We start from the raw sequence: 22,430 nt of genomic DNA on the forward strand, positions 1-22,430 counted from the left end.
TTAACCAGGTTTTGTTTTTTTCACATAAGCTAGGGCTTAGATTTCTAGTGTATTAATTATTGTCTGGGCAACATTTCATAATGTGCCTGTGTGTGTCTTTAATTATTATCTGCTCCAAATGTCTAAGTTGGAGGTAGTTGGAAAGTCAGGAGATATTCTGACTGTGCCCATGGAGTTAAAGTAGGCAAATAGAAATATAAGTGATGTGATGGGCGAGGCAGCCCACGCCAGGCTCACTACATGATCTTGTGATGTGGTCTCACCTCTCTCTTGATCCTCCTGTTTTCCAAGTTGTCTTCTTTATTAGCCACCAAACCCAGTCATGTTCTTTTATTCTTTTTTTAAGTCTCTTTCCTCCCCCGTCCTCTTTGTCTCACAGGAACAACTTGATACAGAGACAAGTACAACTCAATCAGAAACTATTCACACAGCGGCTTCTCTGTTGGCCTCTCAGGTACTAAGTGCAAAAAGCAAGGAGAGTTTTATAAATGTTAAGATTAGTGTGGTATAATGAATTAAAATGAGCTTATACAGAAGACTGTTAAAATTTTCACTGTAACAGTAATTAACTCACTAGCATATCAGTGTGTATCGTAGTTTCAAGGTAGGGCATCAGATTCGATAGAACCGTTGTTTTGCACTGTCAAGATGCTAATCCATCCCCTTATATGTTATTTGATACTGTAAATTATTTAAATCCTCACTAGTCACAATATGCAGTAGTCATTTCTCTACAGATCAAAGAGTGAATTTTGAGTCATGACAGAATTAAAAAAACATTTCTTTGTAGATCTTTTTGTGAGGTTAAAATGATATTTTCTTTATAAAATGTGTTTCTGTCTTACATTTTACTCCTGATTTTCAATTATTAATGTAACCCATAATTATTTCAAATTATTTATTTGTCCTAGAAATTCTGTGATAGTCCCTTCTTACATACACTAGGCACCTAGAATCAATTTCTTTTTGAATACTGATTGGTGAACCTTCATTTTGTTTGTGAAACAATGGTTTTCTTTTTGAACCCTTTCAGTTTGAGTATATTTGGAATCTAGGGTATACTCTGACACAAAGTAAATACTTCTTTAAGTAGACGTGGAGCTGGTGATGCTCTGCAGCCCCACTGAGATCATTGCTGCTCACGGTGAGGCTGCGGAACTGACGCAGAGATATTTGCTGCTTTGTGGCTCAGAGTTATTTTAATGTGGTAATTTTAAGATGTGTTTTTGCTAACTATTAACCCTCATAGCCTCTAAAGGGAGAAATACATTTTGACTTTCTAGAATGTCTCTTATTTCCATAATTTTTATCTAATAAAAATTTGGGATAGAGGAAGTAACTAAAACAACACGAGGAAATGTGCTTGGCATTGATACCCGGACAAAGTAGTCTCTGTCAGTCTTAAGCTCCTGTGATGTGACTGCATGTCTTTTAGCCTGCCACATTACAATGGGGAACTGTTTTCAAAGTTTGTCTTATTAAATTCATCCCTATGGTGATGAGTACTCGTGGGTAATTTACCATTTTGTATTTTTATGGGGAGGTAGAAACTTAATTTCTAATGGAAAGATTTGTAGAGACATTAAGAGAAAAATGACCCAGTTAATAAAAAAAAATGATGATGTAGATTACAAAAAAAAAAAAAACCCTATATTTGGTGATATAAGGGGTATATTTCTTTCCGGGAGATAATTATACTATTGTGGCTGTGTGTAATAAAGAATCCTTAATGTTTTAAGAATGCTTGAAATACTTAAAACACATCTCTGGGATTTGCTTCAGAGTAAGCTTGGGAGTGAAGGCGGGGGGGGACAGTGGATGGTTCTGGTTGGGCTGCTGGCTAAGCTTGGTAATGGCTACATGGGATTCATCATAGAATGCTCTACTTGTGTGGATGCTTGGAATTTCCCATAATAAAACATTTAAAAATTTATCTCTCTGTTTTTGAATGGTAAAGAAGGCTTGTGATTTAATTGTTTTTTTTAACATGAAGTTTTCCTAAAATTTAGAATAACTAAATTATTGCTGAGTTGTATAGATTTAATTTAATAATGTGTAGGGTCAGAAAATAATGTCTTGGTAACTGCTTCTCCAGTGTGTGAGGTGAACTTTAAGTGTTCTCCCACACGGGGGTGCTCCAGCACCAGTTAACTTCACAACTGTTAGTGTTACTACAAGAAAACACAGTTTAACATGACTTTAATAATTATATGATAGGTCATTCTTAGAGGAGTGTGGCTGTAAAAGCTGTATTTTAAAATTACTTAAGAGTTTTCTGTGTATTGCTAAAATATTCATATTTTATTATCTTAAAATTACAAGTATAGAACAAATAATTTTATAGTAATAGCATATTTATTTGCACTTTATTCTTGTTTCTCTTTAAAATTTTTAGTACTTCTATGGTAAGGTTTCCATCCATTTCTTAGAGAGTCAAGCAGTGGAACGTAAATCTCCTTTTTAAGTTAACAGTGCTTTGAACAATATTGTGTTCTTTGCTTTCGTTCTCAGAAAACATCCAGTACAGACCTTTCTGATATCCCTGCTCTCCCTGCAAATCCTATTCCTGTTATCAAGAATTCAATAAAACTGAGATTGAATCGGTAAAAACAACCTCAGGGGTCCATAAACAATATCTGCCAACTCAACCTGTTGTCTTCAAATGCTAAAAAAGGAGAATGGAGGGTACAAGACTAGACATGACTGAAAATGGATTTAGGTTTTTTTTGTGACCTCCCTTACTGGGCTAATCAGCACTTGATCGGAAGTCCAGGTTAGTATGTGAAGCCAGGAGTACTATTATTATTGTGTTAGCAACAGTTGCATTAACTATTTCAAAAAATTACTGCCTTTAACAAAAAAACAAAAACAAACAAACAAAAAAAACCAACCTCAAGCTATATTTGTATCCATAATTTGACGTCTGGATTGGGTTTATGTTTGATGCATTGTTTGGAAAATTTGCAATACAAACTGGCATAAGAATTCCTTGTTCAATGATGCACTTTTATGTATTTCTTTATTAGAAAGTAGAACTAATTTTAGATTTTCAGCTTGATGGATTTTTATTTTTTCCTGAAAAATTTCCTTTACCATTAGTCTTCAAATTGGACAGCATTGTGCAGCGGCGCACTGTTCTGCTTCAGAGAAAGGACGGGAGGACATCTAGTTCAGTCCCTGTGCGGTAGCTGCGGCCCTTAACAATGAAATGTCAACTCGAAGGGTGTATATTTGACATTGAAATAATAATTAGGAAATAGTTGGTTTTGATGGGGTCATGATTAAGAAGTGATATATTAGTTTTATTTATAGAATTGTTTAGAGTGCATACAAATCAGCGATCAGCCAGCAGATATTTTTCTTTGAGCTTATTAAGCTCCATATTCTTTTGCCTTCAATCTGTTGTCTTTGAAACAAAGCTTTGTGCTCCTTCCCCCTTTTCTTTTTCCCTATTTGCTTATATGCAGAAGATAGAACTTAATTTCATAAGAAACAAAATGCCAGTATTTTCTTAAGCCATGATGTGAAACCAATGATCCTGTGGCCATGTGGCACAGAACACTAAATTTCGGTCTTGTGGCTGAAACTTTTAGGGTGACTAAAAGAAATGCGAGTGGAACGTGATGCCCTATCTGGGACGGCCATTTGATCTCTGGACAGGCGGAATTTTGTACACTCCACAGAACTCCTCTCTGTAGTAAAGTTGATTTTCAATTTTAAACACGTGGGCAAAAGGCATTTTCTCCAAGAATTTTAAAGTAATTTTTATTTTTAAATGGTTGACCAAAATTTGTCAGTAAATTTTACATGTAGAAACATTTTAAAAATCATTTCTAGCAAGCACTTGGCATCTAGTCAGCTCTCGACTCCTTTTTCATTTTGTTTTATCCGATCAATAGATTAGGAACTCCTTTCTGCAAAGAAAAGAAGTCCTCATAATTAAGCAGCAGAGCATCCATCGTCATGAAGTATGAGGGGTGCCGGATGTTGAGAAACTTAGTTATTCTTTCCTAATCTGGACAAAGCAGACCTAACGCTTTCTGATGAGCATGTTTATGACTCTTCATCGTGCTCCGTCCTATCACATGTGCATTTTTCATGTTAAACTGCAGTTACTTAAACTCTTCCCCATCCTCCTAAATTAATTTTCCAAAGTTGGAGTGTAGTTTTCCCCTTAGGCTATGCATTAATTGAGGCTTTCTTTTCAGCGTACCTTATGATGTCGAGTAGGCAGTGTTTCCGCTTCCCACACCTTCGCTCCGCACACTCACCTTGCCCTTTCTCCCACCACCTAAGAAAAAAGATGGTCATGCTAACAGGTGAAGTGTACAAGGTGTGTGTGTGTGTTGTGTAGCTTCAGAGTTAGATTGAAATTGCCAGGCACAGATTTAGTCTTGTCATTTTGTTTACACATTGGGGGAAAAAATTCAGTTTATTAAACGTTTCATGTAACTGCACCCAAGTTTTGCCAAGCTGGAAACTTGGACCTTTTCTGTGTAGTGACTTTTTAATTCTAGTTTTCATAACCTGGAGATCAGACTGTTGCTTTCGCATGATGTATGTAGTGTCTCATGACTGGAGTTTGCTTTGTTTTATAGTATCTGTACTCCTTGTATTTTTCAAGAGCTATTTTGTAAACAGATGATGTATTTCTCCATTGAAAACACAATAAAAAAAAAAAAACAGCACAATCCCACAGTTGGCTGGTTTCTTTTGACTGACTTTATTTCTCTTGTTTTTCAGTGATAAATTGGTTCTGCTTTAAAAAGTTTATAGTGTGGCCGTAAGTGAAGATTTGCAAAAGAATGTACTTTGTTTACATTTAGAGACGATGTGCTTCTGGTTCTTTATGCTGTGGCAGCCTAGTATTAACCGATACCTTCCGTGATCACTGTTCTTCATAGAAATGATCATTGGGGAGGAAAACATGAATGTAGTCACTAATGATTCCCTCTCCACCGTCCCATTGCCCACAGAACTTATTTTGTGTATGTAGACTCTATGCCTTTTCTGTATATTTGTTTCGTGCATGTAGACCGTGTACTGCTGGTTCATTTCCTTTTCAGAATTGTTGGTTTTCAATGCAGTTGGTGATTATTTCTATGTCAGCAGGTGGCACTGTTGTTTTTCAGTGAATTTAGGATTATAGACCACAAACCGGCTAGGATCTTCTGTTTCTCATTTTACTAAACCCAAATCAGATACTGCTTTTTTTAAACCCCCAAATGCTCAATATTGGATATGAAATTCATGGATTAGGAGAGAACTGCTTTGAACGTTTGTAATGGCCAGCTCCTGACTCTGGCGATCTTAAGTGCTTCCAGTGGAGGGATGGACCTTCTGATGTCAAAGCCATTATTCTAATGAACATGCAGTTGTGTTTATTTTTTTTCTGAAATTCCAAATTCTGATACCTTTATTATACATAAAACAAGATATGACTGCAACATGGGATGACTTGTCATTAAGCTTTTGGGACTGTTTAGTAAAAGGGAAGATACTGTACAAATTACCCTTGACTCCATTGTTCACATCTACAGAGTTGAACTTGGGGGACTTACTCTACCTCGGTAGACACCTAAACATGGGACTGAATTACCCACTTTCTGACTTTGATCCCCCACATGGTCTTTTCGATTTTTTGTGCAGCTTGCTGAGTTTGTAAAACAATTGAAAGTTGTGTGTTTTGTGGCTCTGGGTATAGTCTGCAATAAAGTTTGTATTTTTCTAATTAACACCTGTTTTTTTCTCCACACAGAAAAAATGTTTTAGAGCTCTGCATAGTATTAATTCTGCCTGCACTCAAGGTGCCAATGAGTGATCAGCAGCTCCAATTAGTAATTTATGTAGGAAAGGGTAGATCGTTAACATCCATAAGCTTGCAGACCAGGCCCTGGGAATGCTCACTGTTCGTGCACTTAAATGCATTTAAGCAAAAAGAGAAACTGTTTATCTAAAAAGGTATTGCATAATCCTTTGGCTATACTTTTGCCTGTTTTAATTCTGATAAAAGAACAGCACAAGGAATATTAATTGCTTTTAGCCCGAATTATGTGTTTTTTGTTTTTGTTTTTAATTCTCTGCTTTATTCCTTTACTGTTTTTTTTCCCAAACCAGAATCCAAATGGATGCTGTCTTAACTTAGCCCTGAACTTCTTGGTACGTGAGCTGTTAAGTGTGTTCTGTAATAAACTTGACTTTCAGTCATACAGCGACAAGTGGTCTGTTTATTTCTGTGTAGTATCTGTTTTTCATATTTGTATAATCAATTTATTCATCCTTTCTCTATACTTACCAGTTTAAACATTCTTGTGACATCTTACATAGCTTTATTGGCATCAAGAAAGATAGCATCAGTATTTCTGAGCCATGAATTTTAGAAGTGGTTGCATATACTTCATCCTAGAACTGATTTCAGGTACTTGGGAAGTCATTTCAGCTTCTGCTTCTCTTCCTCAGAGACATTTTTTTTTCTCCGTGTTCTGCGAACGTCATTGTAGCTGATCAGTGATCAATCATACATGGATTTTGCTGAAAGGTTAGAATTTTTTAAGTGCATTTTATTTCTTTCCTCATCTCCCAGTTCACAGGCCTTTCCTCAAAAGGATAGAATTATGCTATACTCAAGTTCACATTTCATAAAGCTCACATTTGTCTGAACGGTTGTGATTGTAATTACTGTGCTTTTCTTCTGCATTTGCCTTTTTTTTTTTTTTTTAAATGTTCCACATTTACAGATAGCTAAAAATCGTATCTACAAAGGGAAGAGTATTGTTTAGATTTCGTACCTTAACCACCAACTATTTAGAATGTTAACTTTGGGGGCACGTGGGTGGCTTGATGAATTAAGCTTTCCGCTCAGGTCATGATCCCAGGTCCTGCGATCAAGCCATGCATCAGCTTCCTGCCTGGTGTGGAGTCTGCTTCTCCCTCTGCTTCTGCTGCTTCTCCAGCTTGTGCGGTCTCCCTCTCGCTCTCTCAAGTGAAATAAATAAAATAATAAATAAATTAAAAATAATAAAATGTTAACTTTGAAAATATTTATACTTTAAGACAATGCATTAACTTTCCTTCTGTTTTGGATATCTTTAAATTGCATTAGTAGGATAGGAAATGGATCCTCTTATGAAAAATAGGAGTAGTCTGTTGTGTGTTTTCATCAAAGCTTTATATTTTTGCTGCGATATTTCTAAGGTACAGGATAATCCCTTAAATCAAAAATAGTTTCCTCCAGGTGCCTGGGTGGCTCAGTGAGTTAAAGCTCCCTTAGGCTTAGGTCATGATCCCAGGCTCCTGGGATCGGACCCCTCCCCCACCCCCTCACCTCTCTGCTCAGCAGGGAGCCTGCTTCCCCCTCTCTCTCTGCCAACTTAGGATCTCTCTCTCTGTCTCTCTCTCTTTCTCTGTGTAAAATAAATAAATTTTTAAAAATCTTTAAAAAAAAGTTTCCTCCTTGCCACCCAGCTTAGAGTTTTTGTTTAAGATACGTTCTTGTTTGTTTCGTACTGGTGACAATGGATTTATGTTACACCCTCCACATTCCCTCTTTCCTAGGTGCCAGAATCGACCAGGGAAAGCCTAAGAGCGTGTGGGTTTGGTTTTACATTATGGAATAATTATTATAATTGTGGACTTAATGTTGTGCAATAAATGGTGAGGGTCTGGGAGCTCCAGAGCTGATTGACCCTGGGCTCAAACTTGCCACTGACACTTAGTCTTAGCTGTAGAGTGCTTTTTTCTACTGGAGCACGGATCTCACAGCCATAAGACCAGTGACCTGAGACATACTACAGTGAAAATACAGTATCTGGAACAGTATAAATTCAGTAACAAATATCATGGTCTTCAGTACATTATATAAAAATTGCTTTACCTGTAGTTGAATATTTTTCAAACCATTGCATCATTGGATGGAAATAAAACATCAGAAGGAAAACCATTAAGGTTTAAGTCGCAGGCTGAGTATAATGTCAATGACATTATGAGTAACAATGTCAGTGACAATGACAATGATAACAGACATACCGTGAGTCTCATGCATCTTGATGCTTGGAAATACTCAGACTGCATTCTGTTTGCACCTAATTGGGATGTTTTTAATTTCATATTAGGTGATTAGGACCTGATTTAAAAAGAAAAAAAAAAAAAAACCTAAGTCTCTTAAAAATACTTTGTAAGCCTTTTAGAAGCATTTCATTTAATTAATTTGTAAGATGCTATTTTCTGATTCAACAGATTTCAGTCTGAAAATATGTATTTTGAATAATTCAAGAATTTTAGTGTTATGGGTTTCTTACAGCTCCTTGCAGACAGTTCTCTCAGTCTTGTGTGTTTTCTAATAATGTCATATAGTCCTAAAATCGTTAAAAAAAATTTTTTTTAGTGTAATACAGTTTTTGCTTTAAGAAGACTTATGGAAATGCAAAACAGCAGTTATTTCTGGGGAGTAAAGTGATCTCGTGCCACTGCTGTTCCCCTCTGAGTTCTCGTATGTACACACATATGTGGATATCTGGGTTCTTTTCAAATTTTAGGCATAAGAAAGTAGGTATATGTATTTTACTGTAATAATGCAAAATGTCCCAACTTTGTGCTTGTTCCTTGTGGATGCTGTCTCTCTCTTGGCACAACACCCTCCTTACAAACTTTCACACTGTGTGGTGCCTGGTGCTATGTGATTTCCAGAAATCTGGCATGAGAATTGGTCCTTGTTTGCGTATTCTGACTGCAGAGGAGCTGTTAATAAAGAGATTGATGATAAAGTTGTTGAAAAGAGACAGTTGGGCAGAACTGCTCCCCATGAGTGACAGAGGGCATGATCTGCCTTCACAGCCAAGAAAGCCGCCCCCAGCAGAGAACCGACCGTGCCTGGACACTGTGCCAAGACTGTTAGAAGGGGTTTTACTGCACTATTAGACTCCTACATCTCTTTAATTTAGACTTGCTTCCCATTCCCGTCTTTATGCTTACGTTCGTGGAATGAAGGCTCAGGACATATTATTTGCAAATGGGACACACACTTCCCAACTGTACAGTAATTATTCTTGCAGATTCTTAAAAACACTTATAATTCATCCTAATTTGGCTTGGTAAAATTAAGTTTTATTTAGAAAGTAGGACTACAGTTTTTATAGAAAGCCTGCTTTTCTAGATGGCAGCCTCAAAATCTTGAGTTAAGTTTGATAATCTCAAGAAGCAGCATTGGCTGAAGTAAATATTGGTTTATGGGTTGTTTAGTCACAATTACTCTAATTGTGTATATATTTTTTTAACCTATTGCTGATAGAAGCTTAGGCTGCTGGCATTCAGTTAAGCTTTTGTCTGTGTGGTCTCCTTGATGGTCCCCTAGAATTTTGCCACTCTAACACTGATTTTAAAGATAGAGATTTTGCCTAAATGTTTTTAACTGTCCTAGGTTATTTGAGAATTATGTTATTGGTCAGCTGTCTTTTAAGGACACTACTATGTCATTGTGGTTTTTTTTATAAAGTGACCCAGATGTGGATAATTTAGTTTATTGACAATGAAAAGTCTTGTGTAATTTTGCAAGTATCATTTTTTCCATCTGCCAAAACTGTTGGGTGGATGTATACACGCCACACACAAACATAAACGTGTATTTCATGAGGTTTTTTTTTTTTTAAACTTTGAAAATATGTTCATAAGATCTCAAAGTTAGATGGAACCTAGTGAAGTGTCTAGTTCATTATTACCCATGACAGCCTCAACCTTTGCCATTGTGGTGGTGGTGGGGGGGTCCAGATTTCATCATTTCCATTGCTGGGCTATATTTAAAATGGCAGATTGAGCTCAAGGTGATTTCCTTCATTCCCAGTAGTCTTACTGTTCCTTTTAGAGGCAAGTTCTGACCAGTTTCTACTTCTTTAACAGGAAACCTTTGAAAGAGATTGCTGAGTTTTCACTGGTGGTTTTTCTTCCCTTCAAGTAAAATCAGGTGCTGGCAGGTGTTTTTTGGCCAGTGCATTAAGACTGTGAAGCCAGACCAGACCAGAGGACGTTAGCACATCACTCGTTCCATAAACTTTGAATCGTGGTGATCCAACCCTTCCCGTGCATTCTCCAGCAGCTGGACAACTGGAGGGGAATTAGTTCAAACTCCTACCTTTGAGTATATCATAATCAGGACAAGTCTTCCAAGTGGAGTAGTACTTCTGGGAGTAATGGGGCAACTTGTCCTTAGGGTTATATCAGATTCTTCTAGTAGACGTTCTTGAGGTTGATGTTAAGCATGAGCTGTCGCTAAGCTGGGGATACACTGATAGAGGAATAAAGAGTTTGGATATACACCAGTAATTTACAGTAGCTAAATAAGCTTAAGTAATGTGTCAAAGATTGTGTAACTTTTCTCCACGTCTGTTTGACTTTAAAGTTTTTTTTTCCCTCTGCCATTCTGCATTGTTCTTGACTTCCCTTTGATTTAGGAGGAAATAAAAGAGAACATTTGTAGGATTGTTGGTATAGTGAGCCTTCTTGGTGTCCTTGAATTGTATAGCACGTCTCACAAACTATTTTCTGAGGCCAGGTTGGTAGTGGTAGTCCTCTGGACCTCCCAAGAAGTTTTTATTGGACTGACTCCCCAGGTTGGTTTTGCAGAGTTGGTTTTGTTCTGTCACGGGCCTGTAAACCAATCCTTAACAAAGTGGACTTGGGTGCTGGGGAGGGCAGCAGAAAGGGGCGCTTTGAGTCCCTCTTGCCCGTGTAGTGCTTTTAGTGAAGAGTTTTAGATTTGGCTGTTGTTAAGCAAATAGGCTATAGGAACACATGAAAGTTCTCCATTCCAGAAAGGTTTGAAATGGCTTGGACCTGACAAGGCTAAGAAATTAAAAAAAAAAAAAAAAGACCTTATAAAGTATGGTTAGCACAATGTTACATTAGTTTCAGATGGACAGCATAGTGAGTCAACTTCTCTGTGAGTTGGGTACTCACCACAAGTGTGACCACCATCTGTCATCATGCAGTGCTGCCTACGCTCTTGACTGTGTTCCTGTGCTGCGCCTTTTATCCCCCTGACGCTCGTTTCGTAGCTGGAAGCCCGCATCTCCCTCTCCCTTTCACCCATTTTGCTCGTCTTTCTGACTTTGGCAATCGTTAGTTTGCGTTCTGCATGCATAGGTCTGCTTCTGCTTTTTGTGTATTCATCTGTTTTTTAGGTTCCACATAGGGATGAGATCATAGGGTGTTTGTCCTTCTCGGACTTATTTCTCAGCATAATACCCTCCAGGCCCATCCATGTCCTCACCAACTCCAAGATCCCCCCCCTTTCCCATGGCTGTGTCATACTCTGGTGCCGTGCACAGCTTCGGGACATTTTTTAGTATATGTGCTGCTGAAGCATATGTCACTCTTAGTGACATTTTTAAAAAGGGTAATGCATTTGGGATAAAGAGGGAAATAGCTGTTTTACAGTCAAGTGAGGCCAGAAACCTAGAGAAAATAATACGCCCCCTTGTTTACTCAGCAAGTATTTTCATGTCTGTGTCTATACTTGTCTGGTCGCGGGCTTCGTGGAATTTATATTCCAATGAAAGTTAATTTTTTTAACCTTTTTCTTAGTAATGGATGGTTACTAAGTCACAGAAATTATGAAAACTTTATTTAGAATTATTAGGGAATTCGTGTAATTTTTGGTCATCACACAAAATTGTAACATCTAAAGCAATGAAGTTTGCATTAATGACGGATCAGAAGTAGAAGCATTTAAGGGGCTCTCACTTGTGTGGTGTTTTACTTGAATCCTGCCATATTGGTTACCATGGGGAGATGGGAAGGAGAATCCCATCTGGGTGTTTCAGGCGTGAACAGACACAAGCCAACTGGAAGGTTAGGGCCCTATGGAGAATAAGAGATGAGGTCTAGGCTTTTTGTTCAGTGAAAGGCTTGAGCTGCCGCTTCAAGGGGAAGGTGGCATTGTGGTAGGGATGCCTAATCCCTAGCGTAAGAATTCCATAGGATACTGGATCTGTGTCAGGTTGGCACATGCTAGAAATGGTATTTAGCAAAATTGCCCATTAAGCCATCCATCCTGACTGCCATTTTATCACATGGGCTAACTTGAAACATTTAGCAGACAACTTTTTTGTGTGGCAGTGGAAGGAATGCTTATTTTTGAGTCAGAGGTGCATTCAGACCCAGCCTGAGCATTTCAGCCTTCACCTGGAAAGCTCATTAGCCTGAAAGTTTTGACTAACAATTTTAGTTCTTGATTGTGTTAGCCCAAATGGTCTGTGGCGATTTGAGCTTTGGTCCAACCTAGGATTTAGGAAATCCAACACTGGAAAGAGGTTGTTTTATAGATATTGCCAGTTTAAAGTTTGTGTCAGATCACCTTGGTGAATTTTGTTTGTAAATAATTATTTTAGCCAGTTACTGTCACCAATTTCTTCAAATTTTGTATCCATGTGGTTGGTACAAGTAGCTTAACACCTGCCCCATGGAAGATTCCTGGGTAATAGTGGGTAGGGGGGGAAAAAAACCCAAACTCTGCTAAGTAATTTCTTTCTGGTTAATAGGTTGGATATTGCCAAACCTTGGCCTTTAGGTTCAATTCTGTACTCCACTTTGCATCAAGTAGTGAGCCTTAATGCTTCTGAGGCCACCCCCGGTGTGTGTCATGCTTAACGAGCACTGAGAAGTGAAGCTAGTCCAGTGATTAGAGGCAAAAGCCCTGGTGGCAGGACAGACAAATCCTATCTTTATGTCCACCAGGGCCTGGTGATCACGAGCAAGTTTTTTAACACTGAATTTCTCAGTAAAAATGTAGTATTTAAATAAGATTTACTTATTTATTTATTTTTTAAATCATTGGTTCAGCTTTTAGTTTTGTATTCTTAAAATTTTGTTATGTGCATAGAAAATATTTTTGAGTCTCAACAAATTTATATTAAAATATATACTCAGAGGGGCGCCTGGGTGGCTCAGTGGGTTAAAGCCTCTGCCTTTGGCTAAGATCATGATCCCAGTGTCTTTGGATCAAGCCCCACATCAGGCTGTCTGCTCCGCAGAGAGCCTGCTTCCTCCTCTCTCTCTCTCTCTGCCTCCTTCTCTGCCTACTTGTGATCTCTGTCTGTCAAATAAATAAATAAAATCTTTAAAAAAACCAAAAAACAAAAATAACCCCTCATATGCCTTTCAAGTAAAGCAAAAAAAAAAAAAAAAAAAAAAAAAAAAAAAAAAAAAAAAAAAAAAAAAATCTATATATATATATATATATATATATATACACACACACACACACACACACTCAGAGAATCACTACTCCAATTCTGCCTTATTTCCTGCTCCCAATCAGGAACCACTTGTATTTTTTTCAGTTTTATATTTCATTCTTATTTTATTTATTTAACATTCTTAATTTTTAAAAACGATTTTATTTATTTATTTAGCAGAGAGAGAGCACAAGCAGGGGATTGGGGTGGCAGGCAGAGGGAGAAGCAGACTTCCCGCAGAGCAGGGAGCCTGGCATGGGGCTCGATGCCAGGATGCTGAGATCATGACCTGAACTGAAATCAGATACTTAACAGCCTGAGCCACCCAGGTGCCCCTAACTTCCTAATTTTTAAAAAACATTCTGGCCTAGTTCACATACACTGCTATGTTAGTTTCAGGTGCACAATATGGTGATTGAGCACTTGCATATATTACTCAGTGCACATTGTAAGTGTGCTCCTAACCTTCTTCGCCTATTTTACCCATCCCCCCACCAGCCGCCCCTCTGGCAGCCATCAGTTTGGTCTCTACAGTAAAGAACCTGTTTTGGTTTATCTCTTTTTTCCCTTTGTTCCTTAAATTCCACATATGAGTGGGATCAATTGGTATTTGTCTTTCTCTGACTTATCTCACTTAGCATTATGCTTTATGAGTTCATGTTGTCGCAAATGGCAAGATTTCATTCTTTTTTCATGGCTGAGTAATACTGTGTGTGTGTGTGTGTGTGTGTGTGTGTGTTGCATCTTCTTTATCCATTCATCTTATCAATGGGCTGCTCCCATAATTTGGCTATTGTAAATAATGCTGCAATAAACATGGGGTTGCGTATATCTTTCTGAGTTAGCATTTTTGCATTCTTTGGGTAAATACCCAGTAGTGGAAATACTGGCTCATATAATAATCCTATTTTTAATATTTTGAGGAAAGTCTGTATTGTCTTCCACAGTGGCCGCACCAGCTCGCATTCCCACCCGCAGTGCGCGAGCGTTCCTCTTCCTCCGCATCCTCTCCAACACTTGTTATTTCTTGTGGTTTTGATTTTAGCCGTTCTGGCAGGTATGAGGTTATCTCTCACTGTGGTTTTGATTTACATTTCCCTGATGATGAGTGGCGTTGGGCATCTTTCCATGTGGCTGTTGGCCATCTGGATGTCTGCTTTGGAAAAACATCTTGGATTATTTGTTTTTTGGGTGTTGAGTTGTGTCCATTTTTTATATATTTTGGAAACTAACTCTGTCAGATATGTCATTTGCAAATATCTTCTCCCATTCAGTAAGTTGTCTTTTAGTTTTGTTCAGTGTTTCCTTTGTGTGCAGAAGCTTTTTATTTTGATGTAGTTCCGATAGTTTATTTTTTGCTTTTGTTTCCCTTCAGGAAACCTCTAGAAAAATGTTGCTATGGCTAATATCAGAGAAATTACTGCTTGTGCTCTCTTCTAGATTTTTATGATTTCAGGTCTCACACTTGGGTCCTTAATCCATTCTGAGTTTATTTTTGTGTGTGGTGTGAGAAAGTGTTCCAGCTGCGTTCTTCTGCATGGAGCTGTCCAGTATTCCCAGCACCGCTTGTGGAAGAGACATTTTCCCACTGCATATGATTTCCTGCTTTGTTGCACAGTAATTGACCATATATAATCATGGGTTTATTTCTGGGGTTTCTGTCCTGTTCCTTTGATGTATGTGTCTGTTTTCATGCCAGTACCAGACTGTTTTGATCACTGCAGCTTTGTAGCATAACTTGAAATCTGGGATTGTGATGCCTCCAGTTTTTGTTCTTCGTTTTCAAGATTGCTTTGGCTTTTCGGGGTCTTTTGTGGTTCCATACAAAGTCTAGGATTATTTATGTCTTTGTTTCTTATTGGAATTTTATGTAGATGAGCAAGCAAGCAATGTGTAAAGAGAATCCTAGATTTTTCTCTTCTAAGTGATAGGTTAAACATAATTTGAATTTGTGAAAGGGCAGACAGGCCAGTTGCAGACTGTGAAGGAGTGTCTGCAAACCATCCCTCCTGATTCCCAAACTGTCTGCTCATTACGAAATTTGGGCACGACCAGAATAAGGGGGAAAAAAAATGAGTCCGGCAAAGCCCTTTTAAATGTTCAGATTGCTGTGACCTCTAAATGAGAAAACCTTCTGTGCTCTGGTGCCAGGACAATGTAGTACGCAGTGAGTGGGCCTGTCTGCTTCTGCTGGGGGCTCCAGCCCCGAAAGGAGGGGGCGAGACTTCCTAACCGTGGCGGGTGTCAGGCCGTCAAGGGTCTCATTGCTGCGGCAGACCGTGAGGTTGGTCCCGACACGGTACGTGCCGTCCCCATTCACAGATGAGGAAACCAGGATTGGTTTGCGGCACACCTTGCCGATGGCAACACAGTAAATGGGAATTTGAACCTGCTTCCAAAACATAACCCTAAAACATCACCTTGTGTTTTCCTATTCTGCTCAGTTGCTTTTCAGTATTTCTCTTTGGAAATCCGCACTGGAAAGACAGAGTTACTCACTCTTTTTTGTGTAGCTTCTAGTTTGAGGACAGCTCAAAGTCCCTTCTGCCGTTTGAATGCCCTGGAGGCTGGCCCTGCGCAGGGGAGGAGCTGCGGAGACCTGTGAGGGTCTCTGTGTCTGAATGAGTAGGGGAAGGTTCAGGCTTTGGCTGGTTCATACCAACATTTCATCTGATCATTGGTTTGCCCTAAAATTTAGATTTGTAAAATATATTAATTTTTCATATCAGCTAGGATGCTTTTGTATCAATATTTTTTCTTTTATTTTTTTTAAGGATTTCTATTTATTTATTTGACAGAGATCACAAGTAGGCAGAAAGGCAGGTAGAGAGAGAGAGGAGGAAGCAGGCTCCCTGCTGGGCAGAGAGCCCGATGTAGGGCTTGATCCCAGGACCCTGGGATCATAACCTGAGCAGAAGGCAAAGGCTTCAACCCACTGAGCCACCTCAGTATTTTTCTTTTTAAACCAATGAAGATAAGAGTACCTAGAACAAAAGATGAAAACATTAAAACTCCTCAGGAGAGCAAATGGGAGTATTAACAGTGATAGTCTGTAGGTTTCCCAGGAGGTGCTGGAAATCTAAAGGTATTTGAGGGAAAAAATCTTACTGAAAACACAAAATTAAGGAAGAAGTACTCTTAAAGGGATTAGGTAAAAACAGTAGTTAATGTGTTTTTTTTTTTAAAGTAAAAATAGAAATCATTATCTAAAAATGAATTTTTGTTGTTGTACATAAAATGCCACAACTGTGGTAAACCCTGTCCACAGAGCAGATTATGGGTGAACATGTCCTGTCGCAAATTCATTATCGGGTGAATTGAGTTTTGGGCAAATTTGATGCTATCTAGATATTGTTAATGTTTTTTTTCTGATCATAATAAGAATGCCTGCAATGCTCAAAAAAACCAAAAGAAATGTACAGAAGAGAGTAAAAATCATCCACAACCCTACCTCTCAGTTTTTTTTAATCTCTTATGTATTTTCCTTCTTTTAGAGACTTTGTTTTGTTTTAACGGAGTCGAGCTCATGCTAGATAAACAGTTTAACGTGCTCAGCATCTTCCTACACACAGTCGCGCCTGTTGAACAGGCGGAGCAAAGAGTGCAGGACCAGGTCCCCGGGCATCCGAGAATCCACCCTTTGGAGTGTGGCCTTAAGGACTTTGGGTTAGAGGAGAGGGGGCAAGACTGTGCAGCGGTCAGGGCTCTGGAATTCCTCGGGGGAAGACTGGGTTCCCGCCGCTCCCCGTGGCGCTGGGCTTCCTGCTGCGATGATTACATCCCCATCACACGGTTGGCAAAAGCAAGTAAGTTCAGAAAGTCTTTACGTAGCCAGCTCTTCCCTCACAGCACCGCCCCCACCCCGCCGTGTCTTCGCTGGGTAACAAGTCCGTCTCGTGGATGCGGTTCTGCCTCCTGGAGGACTCATTCATCGGGAGAACGGTCACTGCTCCCTGCGCCCGGGGTGCTGCTACAGGAGGGACTCTGGCCAGCAGGGACTCTGCTGGGACTCACTGGATGTCCAGTGACCTCACACTTCACCGCTTTGACGGCCCTTGTGAGCTGTGGAGCGGTCAGAAGTAGGTGGCACCCGTCTGGTTCCAAAGCCCTGGCCCTCTTTGGTTCGGGGGTTCTGTGGAGGCCTTGACCTGAGTCCTGCGGCAAAAGAAAGGGACGTGAGCCCCTGTCCCGTGACAGCCTGCACTTCCCAGGGAGTGGGGTGGCAGGCAGATGAGGTGCGCGTCAGTGCAAGGCTCCAGAGGGCGATACCACGGTGCTTCCGAGGGGACAGGAGTGTCAGAAGAACGGTGGCATCGGTCAGCCCGGCTGCGGAGTGAGGGGGCAGCGGGTCTCCCAAGTAGCAGGGAGCTCGGTGACCACAGCGGAATGGGAAGGTGCCAGAGTTTGGGGAGCTCGGGGAAGGAGGGTGGGTGGGGTAGAGAGATGCCAAGGCCCCGGCGTGTCACAGTGTGACAGCAGAGACTAAGAAATGCCGAGGAAGCTCCTGTGGCCTTGGGGAGCACAGAGGAAAGGAGGTGTGTGTGAGCGGGAAGCTGGTGGGGATGGCGGAGCGCAGGGCCCGGGCTCGGGCCGAACGGCACGGCGGCCGGGAGCAGCCTGAGCACAGCGGGCCGAGCGTCCTCGGCGGAGGTCTGTAGCTCTACCCTGGTGGGTCTTGAGGGTCATGAAACAGTTCAGTATGACCCAAGACATGGCCCACACTCTCAGCAAGGCTGTGACCTAAGAGGGGGAGAAAGAGGAGCACAAATGCATTAGCAGGTGGTGGGGAGGGGGTTTTAGTCCCTCTCAGGCTGGTACCTGATCCTGCCTCCGAACTGTTTGCCACATGCCTGTGTCGTGCTTAGGGACCATGGCTGGTCAAGGGCACCAGCCTTGCTGGGACACCGGGGGCTCTGTCACTGCCGTGCCCTCCCTGGGGCTCCTCATTTCCTCCCAGATCCAGTTTCAAGCCCTTTAGCTTGCTCCTGGCTCAGCTCCTGGAGCTTTCAGTACTCCCGGGTTTTCCCGGATCGGGGTCTCTGGAGACAAACACCCAGCCCAGTAACGGGCAATAACACTGATCTCTGGAGTGCCAGGCTTGCGCTACGTGCTGTGTGGACCCCACCGCGTGGGTCCTTCCACAGCCCCACGAGGGTGGGCATTACAGATCCGATCCCGCAGTCCGTTCAGCGAGCTGGCACTTAGGGCCCAGTGTGGAGCCTCAACGCATGTGGTCAGACGCTCCAAGGCTGCTCCCCTCCTTGCCTGGGCTGTGGCTCCAGCACTGGGCCGCAGCACCCCCCCCCCCCCGCCAACCCCGTCTGCGGTGGCCCCAGGTCCCTGAAACACGAGTTCATCTGGCCTGTGAGTGGGAAGGAGTCGTTTTGTCACTGAAGCCAGCAGAGGCTGCGAGTCGTGTGCCCTTTCCATTCCGACATACGTGTGGGGACCGTGATGGGACCTGTTCGAGTGCGGGCCTGCCTCTCTGCAGAGTCCTCCCCCAGAAAACCACCTAGTCCTTGACATGCTTCATTGTGGGGGCTCAGCTCTGCTAGGCTGAGTATGTCCGACTCCTTATTTAATTAAGGCTGAAACAGCTCTTCCTATGTTCATAGATAAACGCAGGCACCCCCTCTTGCCCACACCACCTCCCAGCTGCCGGCCCACAGCCTGCTTGCGGCCCAGGCTCTGCTGCTCACTGACCTCCAGTCCCTGTACCCCGCCCCCATCTGCCCTGTAGTCAGCGAGGTCAAGCCTGGATTCCTCTGGGTGCCCCCGAGTCTAGGTCAGGGGAGAGGCACCTGCTCTCACCACCGAGAGGAGACGCTACAGTTTGACCAAAGGGCCCCCCAGTCCCAAGGCATTTAACAACCTGTAACCTGAGCAGAAGACACTGGAAAAACAACCTAACGGGCATTTGGGGACACCGCCGTCCTCTTGATGCTGCTTGTCTTTCCGTCCACTGGTTCTAATCACAGCCCCCGCTGGAGGCTGAAGCGGAGGGTACAGAGTGAGCAGTGAACGTCTCAGGCAGGAGAGGAGCTCGAGCGTGTGTGCTGTGGGAGTCTGGGGCAGGACCCGGCGGGAAAGGGAGAAGTGAGGACAAAGCCCTGGTGGGCACCTTTGCCAGAAGGAGTCATTGGGAGCGTGGCTGGGGCAAGACCCTGCTCCTCCTGGTCCCTGCTTCCCCAGGTATGTGCCTCCTCCCCCGCCACCTAAACGTCCCAAACCCAAGCCACCAGGGCCCCAAAGTAGCAGCCTGGCCCCATATACCCGATGAGGCCCACAGCTGCCCACTTGCTCACACACCACCCGAGGCTCCCTGCAGGCTGGTTCTGCTCTGTTTCCACTTCTGCAGGGAGGGCAGCATGTGTTCTCTCTGGAGCCCTGGAGCCGCCCCTCTGCGGCAGGGATGACGTGCAGCAGGCTGGTCGCTTGCCCCCGAGCCCGCCCCGAGTCCCAAGGGCCGGGCAAGAGTCCTGGCTGTGACAGGGAGCCCGATGCGGGGCTCGATCCCAGAATCCTGGGATCATGACCTGAGCCGAAGGCAGAGGCTTTAACCCACTGAGCCACCAGGCGCCTCTGCCCATCCTTTCTGTGCCCAGCTGGGCTGAGACGGCATCTTCTCCATGAAGTTCATTCAGGCTGCGGTAGGCGCCCTACCCCAGTGCCTCCGGCTGAATGTGTCTCAGCACCTGCTGTACTGCTTTCCTGCCCCACCTGGAAACGAGCTCTTCAAAGCTGGGGTCATGTCTTGATCCATGTCTGTAGCCACAGCCCGTGAAGTGTGATAGGTGCTTTGGTGCAAGTTCAGGGACGAAGCACTGATCAGCTCCTGCCCTGAGGAGCCGTGGAGGTACTGGGGGCAGAGCAGCTCACGTTTCCAAAGACTTGATGTACCGGCTGCTGCTGAGCGCCTTATCCACCATCCTGGGAGCAGAAAACATCGTGCCCATTCGGTGGACCACGAAACTGAGGCCCAGAGCCGTTCAGTACTTGTCCGGCACCTTTCAGATGAAGGAGCCCGTCGCTGGGAAGGGAGCCTTTAGGTGACGCAGCCGGGCAGAGGGTACTTCCTGCGGCTCTCTCATTCGGCTCTCAAAACAGCCCCATGGGAGACAGGAGTAGTGTCGCTGCCTGCGACCTAAGCGCTCGGGGAGATGCGGCGTCTTGTTCAGGGGCACCAGCGAGGAAGAAGTGAGATCAGAATTCAAACCCCCTGACCAGTCCTGAGCAGACAGACCCTGAGGAGAGGACCCCGAAGGCCAAGGGAAGCCCTCGAGGCAGGAGCTGGATTTGCCCGTGGTGTCTCCCACCTGACTGGCAAGAGACTCTGACGTGACAATTCTCATTGTCATTTAGTAACGGGCCATGACAGGGAGCCCAGCTAATGCGGATGTGGGTGGGAACCAGCGGGTCCTCCTAGATCTCAGGGATCACTGTCAAAACCCTTTCCTTGCATCAGGACTAGCTGCTGGCTGCCCGAAGTCGTCCAGCCCGCCACCTCCCCGGCTACGGCTGCTTTTGTGGAAGACAACGACAGGGGCCCAGGAGGTGGGCGAGCAGGCAGGAGCAGACGTGGCAGGAGCAGACGTGGCCCAGGGCCGACCAGCGCCGGCCGGGGAATTCAGCTGTAATTTACGTGATGGAAAACAACAGCCCTCTCTTGGCCTGTGATTCCGTTTTAGAAACACGATTGCGCTGTCACTAGCCGGGTGCCCATTTCTTTAGATGCGAGAGGGCTCGGGAGGGCAGTGCCGGACTCACGTTGGGCCTCAGCAGTTCGTTCTCCGAGGGGCGCAGGCTGACCGTAGAGGAGCTTCTGCGATCGTCCAAGAGGAGTCGGCCGGAGAGGGTGCGGACTCCGGAGGGAGCGCAGACCGCCTCGGCTACAGGAGGAGACTGCACCTGGGCCGATGTGCATATACGCTACCCCACTGATCAGCCCCGAGTCCGGAGCCTCGAGCAGAAAAGGCTTCTCAACTCTGGGCAGGAACGTCGCAGGGCCCGTGCACCAAGCTGCCCTGTCCTCTTCGGGGGCATCGCCAAGCTCTCCGTGGCTCCCAGGTGGCAATCATGGCTAACGGTCACCGGATTATCCCAGAGGCCTTGAACTTCAGCTAACATCGTCCACACCGGACCCCTGCAGTCCTCTCGGGAAGCCAGCGAAGTAGGCCTTGTTACCTGCAACTTACAGGTGAGGAGACTCGTTCTGATAAGACGGGTCTAGCTGGTAGGCTGCATGTATCCGGCACACACGGCTGCTTTGCTGATCAATTTGCTAATCTTGGGTGGGCGGAAGAGAGCTGCTTTGGGCTTCAGTTACCTCTTTAAGAGACGGGGCACTTTGAACCCCGGGAGTTTTGTCTTTTCTCTGCGTCCAGCCGTGCAGCCCCGAGAGCTTGTGCACATGTCTCCCAGAAACCCCAGCGAAGGGGAATTGGAGAGGGGAGCCAGAGCAGGGCTCAGAGTGGGGCGGAAGGAAGGTGGATATGGGGGGAGCCGTGAGGCGGCTGGCGGCGCTCCACCCCAGGCCCCGAGATGCTGCAGGCCCGGCGGCTCGGGGATCGCGCAGACCTGGCGGGTCCGAGCTCACGGGACTTCCTCCGAGAACGCACCACGCGTCCCTATTTTAGGTTCTTCCAGTTCGCTTTGCTGTTTGCCGCCGCGGTGAACAGGAGCGTTCTTTCCTTCCCGAACAGGGCGCGTATGCATCCCGAGGCAAGGACCGCACTTTAGACTTCCTTTTTCCTCAGCACAGCGCACGGCAGAAAAAGCACCGCCTTGATACGAGTGACCTTCTCGGGACTTCCTGGATCTTTCTTCAGCTCTATGAATAAAAGTTAGGGTACATACACATGTATTTGCATGGGAACCCTGTCCCTGCTCCAAAGTAAAACTGGCCTGTGTGTCTCTCCAAAAATTGTTTTTCCGCTCTGGGTCTCAGTTTATCCATCAAGAAAATGAGGCTGTTTGCCTTGGGGGACGGGGGGGCTTCGAGCTCCAAGCTCCTTTGGGTTCTAATCTCCTCTTGGATCCACAGTGTTTTTCCTCCAAAAACTGATTTGATGAAGACTTGGCTTCTCCTCCCGACCTGCCCCAGTGGCTTCTCTCCTGCCTGGCTCTTGTTCCCTGCCCCCCTGCCCTCCACCTCCCGTTTTTCGCTGACTCTGGAACTAGAGAAGGAGCCGGCCCCTCCTGGCT

The 22,430-nt window shown here is 43.9% G+C and overlaps 1 protein-coding gene across 4 annotated transcripts in view; it reads left to right on the top strand.

Annotated features, from left to right (window-relative positions):
• The window catches only part of PAPOLA (poly(A) polymerase alpha), a 59,450-nt gene extending 54,754 nt beyond the window's left edge, over window positions 1-4,696 (top strand). For all 4 annotated transcript variants that reach the window (XM_059373929.1, XM_059373928.1, XM_059373931.1 and 1 more), the window contains 2 exons: window positions 380-454; window positions 2,512-4,696. In XM_059373929.1, coding sequence (XP_059229912.1) covers window positions 380-454; window positions 2,512-2,607 — 171 coding nt within the window. In that variant the 3' untranslated portion in view covers window positions 2,608-4,696. The remainder of the gene's footprint in view (window positions 1-379; window positions 455-2,511) is intronic.
• The last annotated feature ends 17,734 nt before the right edge of the window (window positions 4,697-22,430 follow it).

Source organism: Mustela nigripes, chromosome 13, assembly GCF_022355385.1.
Source record: "Mustela nigripes isolate SB6536 chromosome 13, MUSNIG.SB6536, whole genome shotgun sequence".
Classification (NCBI taxonomy): Eukaryota; Metazoa; Chordata; class Mammalia; order Carnivora; family Mustelidae; genus Mustela; species Mustela nigripes.